Below are 19,196 nucleotides of genomic sequence, written 5' to 3'. Positions count from 1 at the left end.
TACCCACAAGTCCAAGTCATTAATGTAAATCAAAAACAGCAGTGGTCCTAGTCAATGTTCACTTTAATTTTGTTTTGGTGCAGTTCCTTTAAATTTGCTGCGCAGTATCTCTTCCAGCGGCAGGAGCTAGTGCGCTGCCTGCACAGGAACTCGCGATTGGTGCACGCCTGCGCACCTTAGGGGGAACATTAGTCCTAGTACTGAACCCCGGGGAACACTACTGTGTACCTCCTTCCAGTCCGAAAAATAGCCATTCATCACAACACTCTGTTTTCCATCCCTTAGCCAATTTTATATCGATGCTGCTACTGTCCCTTTTATCCCGTGGGTGTCAATTTTTCTAACATGCCTAATATGTGGTACTTTATCAAACGCCTTTTGAAAGTCCATATACGCAACACCAACTGCACTGCCCTCATCAGAAAACTGAATCAAGTTAGTCAAATACAATTTGCCCGTAAGAAATTCATGCTGGCTCTCCTTTATTAGTCCATGCCTTCTTCCAGATTATTGGTGCAATTTTAATCCCCCAAAACGGCTGGGTTTGGGCCGGGTGGGATGTTAAAATTTTTAAAATCTTAAACCCGACCCCAACCTGCCTCCAGTAGGCAGGTTGGCCTGCGTGCCTCATATTTAACCTGTATTGCAGGTTCAACCTGGCAGCTAAAGGGAGCTGAGGACAGCTTCATGGAAAATGTAATTGCCTTTATAGCATTATTTGTGGGCCAAGAGGAACAGGAGTGCTTCCTCCCGGCCCGCCAAGGCTACTTGCTTCCCTGCCTGTCATCGGACCCCCTCCCGGGGCGCAAAGACCCCCCCCCCCACCCCGTGATTGGACCCACCCTGATTCGGAGATCAGGGTCCCCCCCCAGGATCAGCGACCATCCCCCCCCCCCCCCCCCCCAAAATATCTGCCCCACCACCCCCCATGCTACCTATAAACAGCTGCAGGCTCCCTATCTGCTCCTGGTCTTTGACCTCCTCTGGAACGTTACCCATCTGACACACAGCCAATCAGGCTGACTTCCGGGCAGGGAACCTGCTTGAAAAAAATGATGCACACAGTGACGTTAAAACTGCAGAGTGCAGGGAAACCTTGATTTCCAAAATTGTGTTCCCCCCCCCCCCCCCCAACATTCACAAAACATACTCCAGTAAATATTGGGGCCATTGTTTCTAAAAGCTTCCCCACCATGTGGGGAAAGTGGGATAAAAGCAGAGATGTGCTTACTGCAACCAAGTGTATGTGGGAATTTGGATCACGCTCTTTACGTGGACTGATCAAATATGTGGGGCCTGACGAACACAGTTACTCTATATAAACAGATACTTCCAGAATGCCAGTGGAAGATTCAATAGTGAAATGCTTAATATCTGTTTATATCATCTGCAATAACTAACCCTTTTTTTGGTGTTTTCATGCCTATCTACAGACATAATGATTCCATTCAGTGCATTGCGTATAACCCAGTCACTCACCAGCTGGCTTCCTGTTCCTCCAGTGACTTTGGTAATTTAATATTTAATGATATTTTCAAAAACCTAAAGAATACGTTACATGCATTTTTACTACTCATTATTATTTACTTAGATTGTACAAAAGGATTTTTTGTTGGAAGTAAAAAATTTGAGGAATCAGAAGTGAGCAGGCAGTATTCAATATATAAAGAATTAGGGCAGCCATAGAGGCTTCCTCAATAAGCTGGCGGGGATTTCTGCACAGAGAGTGGCCCGGAATTTGCAGCCGGGATGACCCCCCCCCCCCCCCCCCAAAAGAGCCGACAATCGGTGAAATCTCGTAAATCATTGAAACTGATGAAAACTTCAGCTTTTCTCCAGTAATTACGCTGTTAAATTCCCCACTAAAAGTTGGACCCAAAGGTGTAACTGGGGTTTTAACAGCGTATTGACTGCTAAACAAAGATTAAGGGCCTGGAAAGCTAATTTAAATTTTGTGCAGTGTGAAATGTGTCCATTTTAATTAATAAAAATAAAAATTTAAAGAAACTTGTCAATTTTTAAAAAACTTTTTTTTAAGTTTGTGCATCTTTACTTTAGGTTTACCTTTCCCCCATGCGAGAGCCCCAAACTTTCTTTTGCTCTCTAACTATTTTAAAAAGTTACAATTTTAAGGGCTTACTTACTTCCTTGTTCACTGTCTGTGACAATTCTGCCTTTTGATTGACTGCTTAGACAGCCTGTTGCCATCACAGCAGTTTGAACAAGGGGATCACCATTAAGTTCTGTTGAATTGAATTCAAGGTCGGAAAACCTTGAAACTTCGCTGCTGACTGCATATTCCAGGCTATTGTTTTTATAGCCTGTGCATGTATTTAGAGGGCTTAATACAGGACCCCAGACAGCTCCACTATTCTGAGATGAACCATCATGTAACTTGGTCAAGAATCATTGGTGGTACTTCCCATTGGTGGCAGGCAGACTGGAGCATCGGAGAGCCACGTGGACATGAATCTACTTGGGAAACAATTGGTTTTAAAAGCAGCTTGAGAGGTGGAAAAAATTTGGATTTCATTTAATTGCTACTTTATAGAAACATAGAAACATAGAAGATAGGAGCAGGAGTAGGCCATTCGGCCCTTCGAGCCTGCGCCGCCATTCAATGAGATCATGGCTGATCATCCAAATTCAGTACCCTGTCCCTGCCTTCTCCCCATATCCCTTGATCCCTTTAGCCTCAAGAAATATATCCAACTCTTTCTTGAATATATTTAATGAACTGGCCTCCACCGCCCTCTGTGGCAGAGAATTCCACAGGTTCACCACTCTCTGGGTGAAGAAATTCCTCCTCATTTCAGTCCTAAATGGCTTGCCCCTTATCCTTAGACTATGACCCCTGGTTCTGGACTCCCCAGCCATCAGAAACATCCTTTCTGCATCTAGTCTGTCCAGACCTGACAGAATTTTATAGGTTTCGATGAGATCCCCTCTCAATCTTCTAAACTCCAGTGAGTATAAGCCCAATTGACACAATCTCTCCTTGTACATCATTCCTGCCATCGCAGGTATCAGCCTGGTGAATCTTCGCTGCACTCCCTCCATGGCAAGAACGTCCTTCCTCAGGTAAGGTGACCAAAACTGCACACAATACTCAAGGTGCGGTCTCACCAAGGCCCTGTACAATGGCAGCAAGACATCCTTGTTCTTGTACTCGAACCCTCTTGCTACGGAGGCCAACATACCATTTGCCTTCTTAACCGCCTGCTGCACCTGCATGCTTACCTTCAGCGACTGGTGCACAAGAACACCTAGGTCTCTTTGCACTTCCCCTTCTCTCAATCTATTGCCATTCAAATAATCTGCCTTCCTGTTTTTGCCACCAAAGTGGATAACCTCACATTTATCCACATTATAGTGCATTTGCCATGTTTCTGCCCAATCACCCAACCTGTCCAAATCGTACTGGAGCTTCATGACATCCTCCTCACAGCATACCCTCCCACCCAGCTTTGTGTCGTCTGCAAATTTGGAGATATTACATCCAATTCCCTCGTCCAGATCATTCATATATATTGTGAACAGCTGGGGTCCGAGGACCGATCCTTGCGGTACCCCACTAGTCACTGCCTGCCACTCGGAAAACGACCCGTTTATTCCAACTCTTTGCTTTCTGTCCGCCAACCAGTTCTCTATCCAAGTCAATACCTTGCCCCCAATCCCATGTGCCTTAATTTTGCATGCTAACCTCTTATGCGGGACCTTATTGAAAGCCTTCTGAAAGTCCAAATACACCACATCCACTGGTTCTCCCTTATCTATTTTACCAGTTACATCCTCAAAAAATTCCAGTAGTATTAGTCAAGCATGATTTACCTTTTGTAAATCCATGTTGACTTTGTCCGATCCTGTCACTGCTTTCCAAGTGCTCTGCTATTACATCTTTTATAATGGACTCTAGCATTTTCCCCACTACCGATGTCAGACTTACCGGTCTATAATTCCCCGCTTTTTCTCTGCCACCTTTTTTGAATAGTGGGGTAACATTAGCTACCCTCCAATCCATGGGTACTGTTCCAGAGTCTAATGAGTTCTGGAAGATGACCAGCAATGCATCTACTATTTCTAGGGCCACTTCCTTAAGTACCCTGGGATGTAGATTATCAGGCCCTGGGGATTTATCGGCCTTCAGTCCCATCAATTTTCCTAACACCATTTCCCTACAAATACTGATATCTTTCAGTTCCACCCTTTCATCAGACCCTATGTTCCGCGGTATTTCTGGGAGGTTATTTATGTCCTCCTTTGTGAAGACAGAACCAAAATATGTATTTAGTTGGTCTGCCATTTCTTTGCTCCCCATTAAAAATTCCCCCGATTCTGACTGCAAGGGACCTACGCTTGACTTCACCAATCTTTTCCTCTTTACATATCTATAAAAGCTTTTACAGTCAGTTTTTATGTTCCCTGCAAGCTTACTCTCATATTCTATTTTCCCTTTCTTAATTAATCCCTTTGTCGTCTGTTGAATCCTAAACTGCTCCCAATCCTCAGCATTATTGCTTTTTCTGGCCAATTTGTATGTCCTCTCCTTGGATCTTATGCTATCCCTAATTAGCCACGGTTGAGTCACCTTTTTTGTTTTATTTTTATGCCAAACTGGGATGAACAACTTCTGTAGTTCATCCATTCGGTCTTTGAATGTTTGCCATTGCCTATCCACCGTCAACCCTTTGAGTGCCATTCCCCAATCAATCCTACCCAACTCGCTCCTCAGACCATCGTAGTTTCCTTTATTTAAATTGAGGACCCTAGTTTCTGAGTCAACTACTTCATTCTCCATCTTAATGAAGAATTCGATCATATTATGATCGCGCCGACCCAAGGGGCCTCGTACAACAAGATTGCTAATTAATCCTTTCTCGTTACATAATACCCAGTCTAAGATGGCCTGATCTCTGGTTGGTTCCTCGACATACTTGTTGTATCCGTGTGTTAATGGAGACACGGAATGCAGGAGTTGGTTTAACAGGTGTTTACTGAACAAAGTCTGGAGGTGAACTAAAAGATACAAGACGCTATACAGGCTTATATACCCGAGTGGTCACTACCGGTATTACAGTACACAGGGGCTCTTAAAGGTACATACACTACAATATTGGTCCAGGAAACAATCCTGTAAACACTCCAGGAATTCCTCTTCCACAGTATTGTTACTAATTTGGTTAGCCCAATCTATATGTAGATTAAAGTCACCCATGATGACTGCTGTGCCCTTATTGCACGCTTCTTTAATTTCCCTTTTAATGCCATCCCCAACCTCCGCCTTACTGTTTGGAGGTCTATATACCACTCCCACTAATGTTTTTTTCCCCTTAGTATTTCTCAATTCTACCCATACAGATTCCACCTCACCAGAGCTAATATCCTTCATTACAGTTGTGTTAATCCCTTCTTTAACCAGTAATGCTACCCCTCCTCCCTTTCCTTTTTGCCTATCTTTCCTGAATATCGAATACCCCTGGATGTTGAGTTCCCAGTCTTGGCCGTCCTTGAGCCACGTTTCCGTAATCCCAACCAAATCATATTCGTTTACCTCTATTTGCGCAGCCAATTCATCCACCTTATTACAAATGCTCCTCGCATTAAGACACAAAGCCTTCAGGCTTGTTTTTTTAACGCTCTTAGACCTATTAGAATTATTATTTACTGTGGCCACGTTTGATTTAAACCGTTGATTTCTCTGACTGCCACTTTTGTTTTTCTCCTTCCTATCTTTTGCTTTTATCCTTGTTTTCCTTTCTTCTGTCTCCCTGCTCAGGTTCCCAACCCCCTTCCATTTTAGTTTCAACCCTCCCCCACAGCACTAGCAAACACTCCCCCTAGGACATCGGTTCCAGCCCTGCCCAGGTGCAGACCGTCCAGTTTGAACTGGTCCCACCTCCCCCAGAACCGGTTCCAATGTCCCAGGAACGTGAATCCCTCCCCCTGGCACCATTCCTCTAGCCACGTATTCATCTGAAGTATCCTTCTATTTCTACTCTGACTAGCACATGGCACTGGTAGCAATCCTGAGATTACTACCTTTGAGGTCCTGTTTTTTAATTTACCTCCTAACTCCCTATATTCAGCTTTTAGGACCTCATCCCGCTTTTTACCTATATCGTTAGTGCCTATATGCACCACGACAACTGGCTGTTCGCCCTCCCCTTCCAACGTCCTAACAGGAGATTTGGGGATAGATTTTCCTGGTCCTGAGGGCAGTGACTACAGGAAAAGTAGGCGGGGAGAGTGCATGCCCATCCATTTAAATTAATGAACATGAAATTGGGTGGGTTCTGTTAGGGGTGTGTACTCATTTCTATGTAACAGCATTTTTCCTAACCCCTCTCTTAGTGATAGTTGTTTAGACCAGTACGTTGAGGAGCCAACTAGGGAACAGGCTATCCTAGATTGGGTATTGTACAATGAGAAGGGGTTAATTAATAATCTTCTTGTGCGGGGTCCTTTAGGGAAGAGTGACCATAACATAATAGAATTCTTCATTAAGATGAAAAGTGAAGAAGTCCAATCCAAAACTAGGGTCTTAAATCTAAACAAAGGAAACTACGAAGGTATGAGGAGTGAGTTGGCTATGATATATTGGGGAGCTTCATTAAAAGGCATGACGGATAGGCAATAGTTAACATTTAAGGAACGAATGCATGAATTGCAACAGTTATACATTCCTTTCTGGCGCAAAAACACAAAAGGAAAAGCGGCTCAACCATGGCTAACAACAGAAATTAAGGATAGTATTAGATCCAAAGAGGAGCCATATAAAGTTGCCTGAAAATGTAGCAAGCCTGAGGATTGGGAGCAGTTCAGCAAAAAAGGACCAAGAGATTGATAAAGAGGGGAAAAATAGAGTATGAGCATAAACTTGCAAGGAACATAGAAGCGGATTGTAAAAGCTTCTACAAGTATGTAAAAAGAAAAAGATTAGTGAAGACAAATGTATGTCCCTTACAGTCAGAAACGGGAGAATTTATAATGGGGAACAAGGAAATGGCTGAGGAATTAAACAAATACTTTGGTTCTGTCTTCACGGAAGAGGATACAAATAATTTCCCAGAAATGCTAGGGAACCAAAGGTCTAGTGAAAAGGAGGAATTAAAGGAAATTAGTATTAGTAAAAAATTAGTGCTGGAGAAATTAATGGGACTGAAAGCCAATAAATCCCCAGGACCTGATAATTTACATCCCAGAGTACTAAAAGAGGTAGCCATGGAAATAGTGGATGCATTGGTTGTCATCTTCCAAAATTCTATAGATTATGGAACAGTTCCTGCAGATTGGAGGGTGGCAAATGTAACCCCACTATTTAAAAAAGGAGGGAGAGAGAAAACCGAGAACTACAGACCGGTTAGCCTAACATCAGTAGTAGGGAAAATGCTAGCGTCTATTATGAAGGATGTGATAACAGGACACTTAGAAAATATCAATGGGATTAGACAAAGTGAACATGGATTTATGAAAGGGAAATCCTGTTTGATAAACCTATTGGAGTTTTTTGAGGATGTAACTGGTAGAATAGATAAGGGAGAATCAGTGGATGTGGTGTATTTGGATTTTCAGAAGGCCTTTGATAAAGTCCCACATAAGAGGTTAGTGTGCAAAATTAAAGCACATGGGATTGGGGGTACTATACTGGCATGGATTGAAAATTGGTTAACAGAGTAGGAATAAATGTGTCTTTTTTGGGGTGGCAGGCAGTGACTAGTGGGGTACCGCAGGGATCAGTGCTTGGGCCCCAGCTATTCACAATATATATCAATGATTTGGATGAGGGAAGCAAATGTAATATTTCCAAGTTTGCTGACGACACGAAACTAGGTGGGATTGTGAGTTGCGAGGACGATGCAAAGAGGCTTCAAGGCGATTTAGACAAGTTGAGTGAGTGGGCTAATACATGGCAGCTGTAGTACAACGTGGATAACTGTGAAGTTATCCACTTCGGTAGGAAAAACAGAAAGGCAGAGTATTATTTAAATGGTGATAGATTGGGAAATGTTGATGTGCAGAGGGACCTGGGTGTCCTTGTACACCAGTCACTGAAAGCAAACATGCAGCAAGCAGTTCAGAAAGCAAATGGTATGTTCGCCTTCATTGCAAGAGGATTTGAGTACAGGAGCAAGGATGTCTTACTACAGTTGTACAGGGCCTTGGTGAGACCACACCTGGTGTACTGTGTGCAGTTTTGGTCTCCTTACCTAAGAAAGGATATACTTGCCATAGAGGGAGTGCAGCGAAGGTTCACCAGACTGATTCTTGGGATGGCTGGACTGTCGTATGAGAGATTAGGTCGACTAGACCTGTATTCACTAGAGTTTAGAAGAATGAGAGGGGATCTCATTGAAACGTATAAAATTCTGACAGGGCTAGCCAGACTGGATGCAGGGAGGATGTTTCCCCTGGCTTTGCGGGGGGGCGGGGTTCTAGAACAAGGGGTCACAGTCTCAGGATACGGGGTAGGACATTTAGGACTGAGATGAGGAGACATTTCTTCAGAGGGTGGTGAACCTGTGGAATTCTCTACCACAGAAGGCTGTGGAGGCCAAGTCACTGAATATATTTAAAAAGGAGATAGATTTCTAGAAACAAAAGGCATCAAGGGGTATGGGGAGAGAGCGGGAATATGGTATTGAGATAGGATCAGCCATGATCATATTGAATTGTGGAGCAGGCTTGAAGGGCCGAATGGCCTACTCGTGCTCCTATTTTTCTATGTTCTAAATTGATAACTTCTTGTCACTGACTCCCCAACCAGAGGAAATAATATTTCCCTATTCACCCTATCAAAAACCTTCATAATTTTAGAACCTCTATTAAATCTTCTCTTGGCCTTCGCTGCTCCAGTGGGAATAGCCCCAGTATCTCAAGTCTCCATTCATACCTAATTTCCCATCCCTGGCATCATCCTGGGGAATCTACACTGAATGCTCTCTGGCTTTAATGTCCTTTTTATAATGGGGTGCCCAAAACTGCGCACACTACTCTAACTGTGGCCTAATCATCAATGATATATACAAATCTATGATTACTTCTTTAGCTTTGTACTCTCTGCCCCTTTTGAAATCCATGCTGAGTAGCCATTATATTTTTGGTTTATAGATGTTTTTCTATTTTCTCCTTTAGTAGGGATTCCATTATTTTTTCTACCACCAATGTTAAGCTGACTGGTCTATCGTTCCCTGGACATGTTCTATCTCCCTTCTTAAATACAAGTATAACGTTATCTATCCACCCATCCTCTAGCACTACACCTTTTTCGAACAAATTATTAAATATGTGTAATAGTGCCTCTGCTATCTGTTCTCTAGATTCTTTTAAAATGCACGGATGCAATCCATCTGGACCAGGGGTTTTATCCTCTTTGAGTTTGATTAGTTTATTTAATATTTCTCCCTTTTTTAAATGCGGTTAGATCATTTCTAATCTCATCTTCCAATGTCATGTCCACCTGATCTGTCTCCCTGGTAAATAGTGAAACAAAGTAATTATTTAATATTTCTGCCAATTCGCTGTCGCTGCCTGTGATTTTATCCTGTCCTTTCCTTAGTGGCCCTATTCCCATCCCAACTTTCCTTTTTTTATTTATGTGCCTGTAAAATATTTTACTATTTTGTTTTATGTTCCTTGATAATTTAATGTCATAGTTCCTCTTTGCCTTCCTAATTGTTTTTTTGACTTCTCTCTTAATCTTTTCATATTCTCCCTTGTCATGCTCTCTCCTGCTGTCCCTGTACTTGGTGTACACCTCTTTCCTTACCCTCAATTTTTTCCTTATGTCTTTATTCATCTATGGTGTCTCATTAGTGTTTAGTTTGTTCTTTTTTAGCGGAATATGTTTTTCCTGGACTCTGTTGAACACCATTTTAAATGTTTCCCATTGTTGTTCTACGTCACTGTTTGCCAATATTGTTGTCCATTTTATTTCCCCAAGTTCTATTCTCAACCCCTCAAAATATGCTTTTCTCCAATGTATTATCCTGGTACTGCTTATATCCTTCTCAATTTTTATCTTAAAGTGTATTATATGATGGTCACTATTGCCTAGATGTTCCCCTACTTTTACTTATCTTATGAGCTCGGGTTCATTCCCCATTACTAGATCCAGAAGTGAATCCTCCCTTGTTGGGCTTCTTGCTTACTTTTTTGGGTTATAAAGGAGTCCTGTACACATTGTAGGAACTCCATTCCCTTATCCCCTTTACCTACCTCTTCTGGCCAATTAATTTTGGGGTAGTTGAAATCCCCAGTGTCTTTCCATTTAGTATATACTCCCATTCCTTGTTTTCCTTTCCAAAATTATTACCTCACACTTCTCCGTATTAAATTACATCTGCCATCTGTCTGCCCATTCCGCTATCCTGTCCATGACCTCCTGAAATCTCTTCACAGTCCTCACTGTTTGCCAAACCCCCTACTTTTGGAAATAAATACTGCAAGTAGATTAGAAACAAACATTTGAGTTTACAGCGTGACTGACTGAATTAATAGATTGAGAGAATTGAATTCACATATTTATAATAATTTTATTTTATTTTGCCTTGGTGTTTAAAATGATTTTAATGCAGGTTTGTGGTCTCCAGAGCAGAAATCTGTCTCCAAGCACAAAGTCAACAGCAAAATCACCTGCTGCAGGTAATCCAGTCTTTGCTACTCATATCATTGCTCTCATGGGTTTTAAACATGTTTCCAAGGTTGATGGTTACAAACTGTTTGAGCTTCACGTTTGCAGTTGCAAACTTCCAATCTGTTGGCCTGTGTAGCTCCTTTGGTACAATCCCATGTTGAACAGCACAAACCTGCAATGCAATTTGCTTGTTCCAGACAATTTTCCTCATTGCTGGCCGAAGGATTAGTCTGTGCAGCTAGGAAAGGAACCACAAATTTATCAAGCTCTACAATATCTTTGCGACAGTCACAAGTTTAAAGAACCAGAATTTAACTAAAGATGATTGGATCAGAGTGATTCAGATGTACTTAATTCTGTTTGTGTAGATATGACAAATGAACATAATGCATCTCATACTTTGTAGTTATTAAAAACACTTCCAGATTTTAAACAAACTTCTCAAGTGATCTACTTCCAAAACTGGCCATAATCAGAAGCATAGGTATCACGGCCCTGAAATATCCGGGTTGGGAGAGCATAAATTGGGATTCGCGCATTTGCGGGGACCAGGAATTTCTGATGGTGCCGATTTATGCTGGGGCTCCGCTGGAGAAGCATCCGGCAGAAATTCCCTTCAATTTTTGGTTGAGATGAAGAAGCCCTTGCCCTCACAGTGGCCGGCACATGCAAATGACAGAGTTAGGAATGGATGATGTCATCCATCCTACATTCTGGGACCCTCACCATCCCATCCACCCTTGAGAATGTGCAGCACTGTTTAAAAGACGCAGTTGACCAGAACCCTTTCATCAAAGTACTTGATAAAAGGGTCACTGAGATTGGTTGTGAAGACTTTTGCCTGTATCCTGAGAATTATTACAGGTGTTGCAAAAATCTTTTTGGTCTTACAATTAGGAAGCCATCTCCTACATTTCAATTTTGCATGACCCTTAGAAAATATTGGGCTAGAAATTCATTATAGCTAAGGACTGGGCGGTGTCAGTAGAAAAGTTGGAGCTAATGCTTTAGACGGCACGCAAATTTCATGCTCACGGCTCAAAAAATGATTGGAGTCCTAATTCAAGTCTTAAAACCCAAGCTCATTGGTGTAACACTCAAAGGGTGGACCAATATCAGGTGCAGTCTAATTGCAAGTCATGATTGCCATAGGCTTTCTTCACTGCTTAAAGGGGAATTTCATTGATGCTGCAGCACCTCACTCTCAACATTGCTGGCAGTGCAGCTGCTTCAGCAAGCAGAAGCAGGACAAGGCAAAGGAGCCGGAGGACTGAACCAGGTGTGCTCATGGCAGATCCACGTCCCAGGGAGAGAGAGTGCAGATTCAGTGATGAAGCATTGGAGCCATTGACGTTCACTGTGGAGAGACGGAGGGTGGTGCTCTACCCAGCAAGTGGCAGGAGGTCCTCGCCACAAGTCTTCTGCACCATGTGGAGGGAGGTAGCGCAGCACATCTCGGGCAGTTCTGTGCTCCCCAGGACCCAAACAGTGCAGGAAGAAATTTAACAACCTCACTCAGGTGGTCAGGGTGAGTGAATACATCAACAAATGCTACATACCACCATCTGAGCCACAGTCTTCACACACTGCCCAAAGCACCACACCCCCAGCACTCCCCCACCAACAACCTCTACCTACCAATACTCATACCCACATCCCACACCTTGCACACAATGACAGCTATTCAACTATGGCAGGCACATCACCCAAACACATTGCTCCACACTCACACACTTTCCTTTCTCTTGCAGGCCAAGGTGGCTCACAACAGGAGGGAGCAGGAGCGCACAGGCGGGGGACAAGCCGACACCCAACCACTATCTGCGCTGGAGAATTGAGTGCTGCAGATTATTGGGTGCCAGCAAGGCCAGAGGGAAAGGGTAGCTCGGGGGCCAGCTCCCCGGAGGGCGAGTTCACGCGCAAGTTCTGCAGCACAGGACTCCAATGAGGACCTTGATGGGGAGGTGTTTAGAAGAAGGGTGATGGGCATGCACACGGAGATGATAGGTGCAATGGCAAGGGTGCTCGAGAGCCTCTCGGCAATGGTAAGGAGCGTGGATGAGTCCGCCTCCAACATTGCACAAGGCTCTGCGCATACCATGGAGCCCATCATTTCCAGTTTGCAAAGGATGGTAGACTCCCAGAGAACCCGTGGCGACCCAGACATGATGCCGCGTGTGATGGGCGATCTGGCAGCTTCCATTGCAGCACAGGCGGAAGCGACGCAACGTCTTAGTGTTGTAATGGAGTTTATGCTGGGTGGCATCCAATCTCAGACTGCTCTCATGCAGTCTCAGCTTGATGCCATGCAAGTCCTGACTGCTGCCATTGTGGCTAGGTCTACCACCGTCGACCGGGGCTTTCACGGTGTCGCAGCAGGCCTGCTGTCTGCTCCAACAGATTGCTAGGGATGCTGAGGTGCTGCCCCAGGGGACTGGCAGTAGGTCAGTGGAGCAGGAACCTGGTGTCTCCTCTCAGGATGACAGCATTCCTGCTCCCACCACTGCCACTCCACCATTGTTCTTGTTGCTGCCTATCATCCAGCCAGCCAAGACTGCTGCTGCCCATGTTGATGTGCAGCCGTCTTCCAGGTCCAGAGCTTGTCGAGGGCGTCCTGCAAAGCAATCTGAAGTCTCCCACGTAGACACTCAGCAGCCTCCCACCAGCCCTGCTGCAGCCACTGGGCCAACACTTCGTAGGAGCACTAGCGTAGGCAACGGCGCAGCAACGACAGGCACTAAGGGATTGCACAAGGGTGAATAGTTAATATTTTGGTGTAAAAATGTGTTCACTGATTTTTGATAAATTTATTAATTCACTTACTATTCTTTTGTGGTGTCTGCCATTTTAGATTTGCGCTGTGATACGACCTGGGAGAGGGATGGAATGATGGGGATGTGTTGAGCCAAGGGGACCTGGGGTTTAATTCATCCTGGTATGAGGCTGGAGGTCTGTTTGGAGGAGGTGGCAGAGTTCTGTGACCACCTCCTTGGTGAGGTGGAGTTGTCTAATACACTGCTGTTCGCTTAATTGAAGGTCGGAAAAGTACTCTCAGAATACCCTCGGAGGGTAAGGCCTCCTGGTGAGAGCCCTGATGTCCCTCCTCATCTCTCTCTGCACATGTTCCTGTCTTTCTCGCTGCCTATGATCCCTCCGCCATAGATCCTGGAGGGCAAGGTGGCATGCCAATACAGCCCCCATTAATGTTACCAAGTGTAGCAGTTTGATTCGTTGAAGAATAAATGTAGCTACTTTTTAGTTGCCGCAAGACTCCTGATACAAAAGAACCTTGAAATTACTGAATGAAACTGTTGCAGCATGTGAAACTGACAAACTACTCTTACCTGACGGCTGCAAGTGATTACTGATGATCCCTTTAAATAACGTCCCTGGAGCCGGCTTCCTGGTGCTTCACACCAGCTCTCCCTGTTTACTCCAGGCGCTAAGGTAAGTGGTGAGAATCAATTTAGCAGATCGGGCAGTCAGTGAGCGTTGCGCACTCACTGACGTCACGATCCACCTGGCATTGACGTTCCTGGCGATAGCTCTTACCAGTGGCGCTACTGAAGTTGAGGGGGATTTGGCGTGTGGCGCTGGATTCGCCTCGCCACGCCGATACTGGTCTAGCACCTCCGGAGTGCCATCTGCTGGCGCTAACTGGAGGCGCTAAGGGGACTAATTTTTCAGCCATTGCGTTTCAACAGAATTACTGAGCTAGAATCCCACTTTATATGATCTATATGCTGAAGGAAGAGGAGCAGCAGTGATGGAAGCCAAATTAATCGGGCAGCTGCCAGACCATTCCAGCACAACCCATCCAGCAGGGTGTATAGGTCATTGTGTACCCCTGCAGGGAATATATGCCTTCAGGAGGGGAGCAGAGAGAATTTGTCGAAAAAGAATAATTTCAGTGGCAGTAGTCTTGAAATACAGTCACTGTAACTTTGCCCCATTAAAAAATATTTCCTAAGCCTGTTCTTTTTTTGCTATACTTTGCTAGTTGGACAAATGATGGTCAGTACCTGGCCATCGGCCTGTTCAGTGGTATCGTCAGTATCCGAAGTAAGAGTGGTGAAGAGAAAGTGAGAATTGAGCGACCTGGTGGTGCCCCTATTTGGTCAATTTGCTGGAATCCATCCAAGTAAGTAAGAAAACCAACCTCAGTGTGAACTGGACTGAACCCTTTGGGAGCTTTTAAGATGATTACCATTCAAAGCCAAGTAAAACAGCTCAAAACAGTGATTGCACTCAATGTTGATCAAGTAAAATCTAGTGGTAGCTGTGCTAGATTTACATTGATGTGAAGTACAGATATCTGAAATTAAACCCTTTGTTAGGTGGAATGCCAGAAATGCCTTTTCATTGCTGGTGTCTTGGTTTAAACCCTGTCCAGACTAATGAGATGCAAGTCTCCTCTCTCTCCTGGCTATTAGAGCATGTGAAATTGTGTTTGGACAGTCTCAACCTAGTTCTCAATTTGTTTGATTCTCCAGCAAATAAAATCCATAATTCAAAACTAATCGACATTGAATTGGCAATTTTACTCAGAGAGCTGATAAAGATGGCTGGTGTGGAAAGTGGAAAAGTTCTGGAAAAGTGGTGATGTATGTTGATGCGAAACAGAGCGAACTTTGCTGTCCTTGTGCCTGTGATGTACCTGAAGTGCAAGCTACCTCTGGGTGACAAATGGAAAAAGTTTTCCATTCTCCAGCACTGATGCCCTTCAAGTCAATTCACAAAGAAGAAAATTAACAAATGAATCCCTTTTTATTTACAGTAATTGAGGTTACCCACCATGCAGCCTGACAGTGAGTAATCCTGCTACATTGGGAGAGGCAGTACTTTGAATCTAGTGTTTTTTCTCCTAAGAAATACTGTGGAACAATTTATAAAAAAAAAAAAAAAAAAAAAATTAGATCCTGGGATGTGGGCATTTATTGCCCATCCTAATTGCCCTTGAGAGGGTGGTGGTGAGCCGCCTTCTTGAACCACTGCAGTCCTTGGGGTGAAGGTACTCCCATAGTGCTGTATGGGAGGGAGTTCTAGGATTTTGACCCACTGCAGTCCTTGGGGTGAAGGTACTCCCATAGTGCTGTATGGGAGGGAGTTCTAGGATTTTGACCCCGCGATGATGAAGGAACAGCGATATACTTCTAAGTCAGGGTGGTGTGTAACTTGGAGGGAAACTTGCAGGTGATGGTGTTCCCATGCACCTGCTGCCCTTGTCTTTCTAGGTGGAAAAGGTCACGGGTTTGGGAGGTGCTGCCGAAGAAGCCTTGACGAGTTGCTGCAGTGCATCTTGTAGATGGTACACTGGTGGTGGAGGGAGTGAATGTTTAAGGGGGTGGATGGGGTGCCAATCAAGTGGGCTGCTTTGTCCTGGATGGTGTCGAGCTTCTTGAGTAGATTGGAGCTGCACTCATCCAGGCAACTGGAGAGTATTCCATCACACTCCTGACTTGTACCTTGTAGATGGTGGAAAGGCTTTAGGGAGTCAGGAGTTGAGACACTCGCACAGAGTACCCAGCCTCTGATCTGCTTTTGTAGCCACAGTGTTTATGTGGCTGGTCCAGTTAAGTTTCTGGTCAATGGTGACCCTCAGGATGTTGATGATGGGGGGATTCAGCGATGGTAATGCCATTGAATGTCAAGGGGCGGTGGTTAGACTCTTGCTTGTTGGAGATAGTCATTGCCTAGCACTTGTGTGATGCGAATGTTACTTGCCACTTATCAGCCCAAGCCTGAACATCATCTAGGTCTTGCTGCATGCGGGCATGGACTGCATTATCTGAGGAGTTGCGAATGGGACTGAACACTGTGCAATTATCAGTGAATATCCCCACTTCTGAACTTATGATGGAGGGAAGGTCTTTGATGAAGCAGCTGAAGATGGTTTGGCCTAAGACACTGCCCTGAGGAACTCCTGCAGTGATTGACCTCCAACAACCACAACCATCTTCCTTTGTGCTAGGTATGACTCCAGCCAATGGAGAGTTTCCCCCCTGAATTCAATTTTACTTGATGCCACATTCGGTCAAATGCTGCCTTGGTGTCAGTCACTCTCCCCTCTGGAATTCAGCTCTTTTGTTCATGTTCGGACCAAGGCTGTAATGAGGTCTGGAGCCGAGTGGTCCTGGCGGAAACCAAACTGAGCATCGTTGAGCAATTTATTGGTAAGTGCCGCTTGATAGCACTGTCGACGACACCTTCCATCACTTTGCTGATGATTGAGAGTAGACCGATGGGGTGGTAATTTGCTGGATTGGATTTGTCCTGCTTTTTGTGGACAGGACATACCTGGGCAATTTGTCAGATTGTCGGATAGATGCCAGTGTTGTAGCTGTACTGAAACAGCATGGCTAGAGGCGCGGCTAGTTCTGCAGCACAAGTCTTCAGCACGACAGCCGGGAAGTTGTCGGGGCCCATGGCCTTTGCTGTATCTGGTACACTCAGTCGTTTCTTGATATCACATGGAGTGAATCGAATTGGCTGAAGACTGGCTTCTGTGATGGTGGGAACCTCAGGAGGAGGCCGATATGGATTATCCACTCGGCACTTCAGGCTGAAGTTGGTTGCAAACGCTTCAATCTTGTCTTTTGCACTTGCGTGCTGCGCTCCGCCAACATTGAGGATGGGGATATTCATGGAGCCTCCTCCTCCCATTAGTTGTTTAATTGTCCACCACCATTCACGACTGGATGTGGAGGACTGCAGAGCTTTGATCTGATCCATTGATTGTAGGATCGCTTAGCTCTGTCTAAAACATGCTGCTACCACTGTTTGGCATGCCGTAGTCCTTTGTTGCAGCTTTCTCAGGTTGGCACCTCATTTTTAGGTATGCCTGGTGCTGCTCCTGGCATGGTCTTCTGCACTCTTCATTGAACCAGGGTTGGTCCCCTGGCTTGATGGTAATGGTAGAGTAAGGGATATGCCAGGCCATGAGGTTACAGATTGTGGTGGAATACAATTCTGCTGCTAATGGCCCACAGTGCCTCATGGATGCCCAGTTTTGAGCTGCTAGATCTGTTCTGAATCTATCCCATTTAGCACAGTGGTAGTGCCACACAACGCGATGGAGGGCGTCTTCAGTGTGAAGACGGGACTTCGTCTCCACAAGGACGGTGCGGTGGTCACTGCTACCAATGCTGTCATGGACAGATGCATCTGCGACAGGTAGATTGGTGAGGATGAGGTCAACTCGGTTTTTCCCTCATGTTGGTTCTCTCACCACCTGCCGCAGGTGCAGTCTGGCAGCTATGTCCTTCAGGGCTTGTCCAGTAGTGGTGCTACCAAGCCACTCTTGGTGATGGACATTGCAGTCCCCCACCCTGAGTACATTATGTGCCTTTGCTACCCTCAGTGCTTCTTCCAAGTGGTGTTCAACATGGAGGCGTACTGATTCATCAGCTGAGAGAGGGCAGTAGGTGGTAATCAGCAGGAGGTTTCTTTGTCCATGCTTGACCTGAAGCCATGAGACTTCATGGGATCTGGAGTCAATGTTGAGGACTCTCAGGGTCACACCCTACCAACTGTATACCACTGTGCCACCACCTCTGGTGGATCTGCCCTGCCAGTGGGACAGGACATACCCAGGGATAATGATGGAGGAGTCTGGGGCATTGGTTGAAAGGTGTGAGTATGACTATGTCAGGCTGTTGCTTGACTAGTCTGTGGGACAGCTCTCCCAATTTTGGCACAAGTCCCCAGATATTAGTCTGGAGGACTTTGCAGGGTCGACTGGGCTGGGCGTTGTCGTGTCCGAAGCCGGTGCCTAGGTCAATGCTTGGTGGTCCATCCGGTTTTACTCTTATTTTATATAATTATTATATATAAATGTAAGTCTTTTTTATTTTTCATAGCAGTTTGTTACAACTGAGTGGCTTGCTCGGCCATTTCAGAATTGCAGTAAATATCTCCTCCATATAGTCTCCGGGCAGTGACAGTCTAATTCCTCCTCTTTCTTCAATACTCTGCAGTGTTTCTGTTAAGAGTACTTTAGATTTAAACATTCAAGATACTTCCCTTCACTCCTGTTTTGCCCAAAGTTAGGGTTTGCTGTCCTTTAATAGAAGTTAAACATTGATTATCTGTGCCAACTAAATGAGGCAAATGGTCATGATGACTGGTTCCTGACCAGCACTGTTATCATTATGAATGATGCCATACACCATTGATATGTACTAAATTATGTAAATCATTGTGATATACAGTCAGTTAATGTCTTCTGAACTTTGATTTTGGATTGTGCAGAGATGAACACACTGACATCCTTGCTGTGGCAGACTGGGGGCAGCGACTTTCTTTCTACCAACTGAGTGGCAAACAGGTATGTTTGGGAACATTTCCGTACTCGTCTAAAGGAATGCTGCAGGGAAGTGTCACAAATTGGAAAATGTGTTGTTCAGTTTTTTAATCTGTATAAATTGTACATGAAAGAGGTAGCCCGCGCTTTGTCCCTCCTGTCACGGTTCCTGTAACACTTTGGTGTCATAAGTGTAGATATGCAGCTTTCTTCCAGTTGATTGGCTCAAATTTCCTATTCTTAAAAAAGTATCAAATCAAA

At 44.7% G+C, this 19,196-nt stretch overlaps 1 protein-coding gene across 1 annotated transcript in view; it reads left to right on the top strand.

The window, feature by feature from the left end:
* The window catches only part of LOC147110836 (intraflagellar transport protein 122 homolog), a 117,451-nt gene that overhangs the window by 10,501 nt on the left and 87,754 nt on the right, over window positions 1-19,196 (top strand). Inside the window, exons 4-7 of the mRNA XM_085999970.1 lie at window positions 1,434-1,510; window positions 10,590-10,641; window positions 14,634-14,774; window positions 18,884-18,959. Coding sequence (XP_085856096.1) covers window positions 1,434-1,510; window positions 10,590-10,641; window positions 14,634-14,774; window positions 18,884-18,959 — 346 coding nt within the window. The remainder of the gene's footprint in view (window positions 1-1,433; window positions 1,511-10,589; window positions 10,642-14,633; window positions 14,775-18,883; window positions 18,960-19,196) is intronic.

This window comes from Somniosus microcephalus, chromosome 11 (assembly GCF_052327205.1).
Source record: "Somniosus microcephalus isolate GS21.2 chromosome 11, FLI_Smic_1.0, whole genome shotgun sequence".
In the NCBI taxonomy this organism is placed as follows: domain Eukaryota; kingdom Metazoa; phylum Chordata; class Chondrichthyes; order Squaliformes; family Somniosidae; genus Somniosus; species Somniosus microcephalus.
Note: the sequence above shows the minus strand (reverse complement) of the source record. Positions and strands in the feature narration are given on the sequence as shown.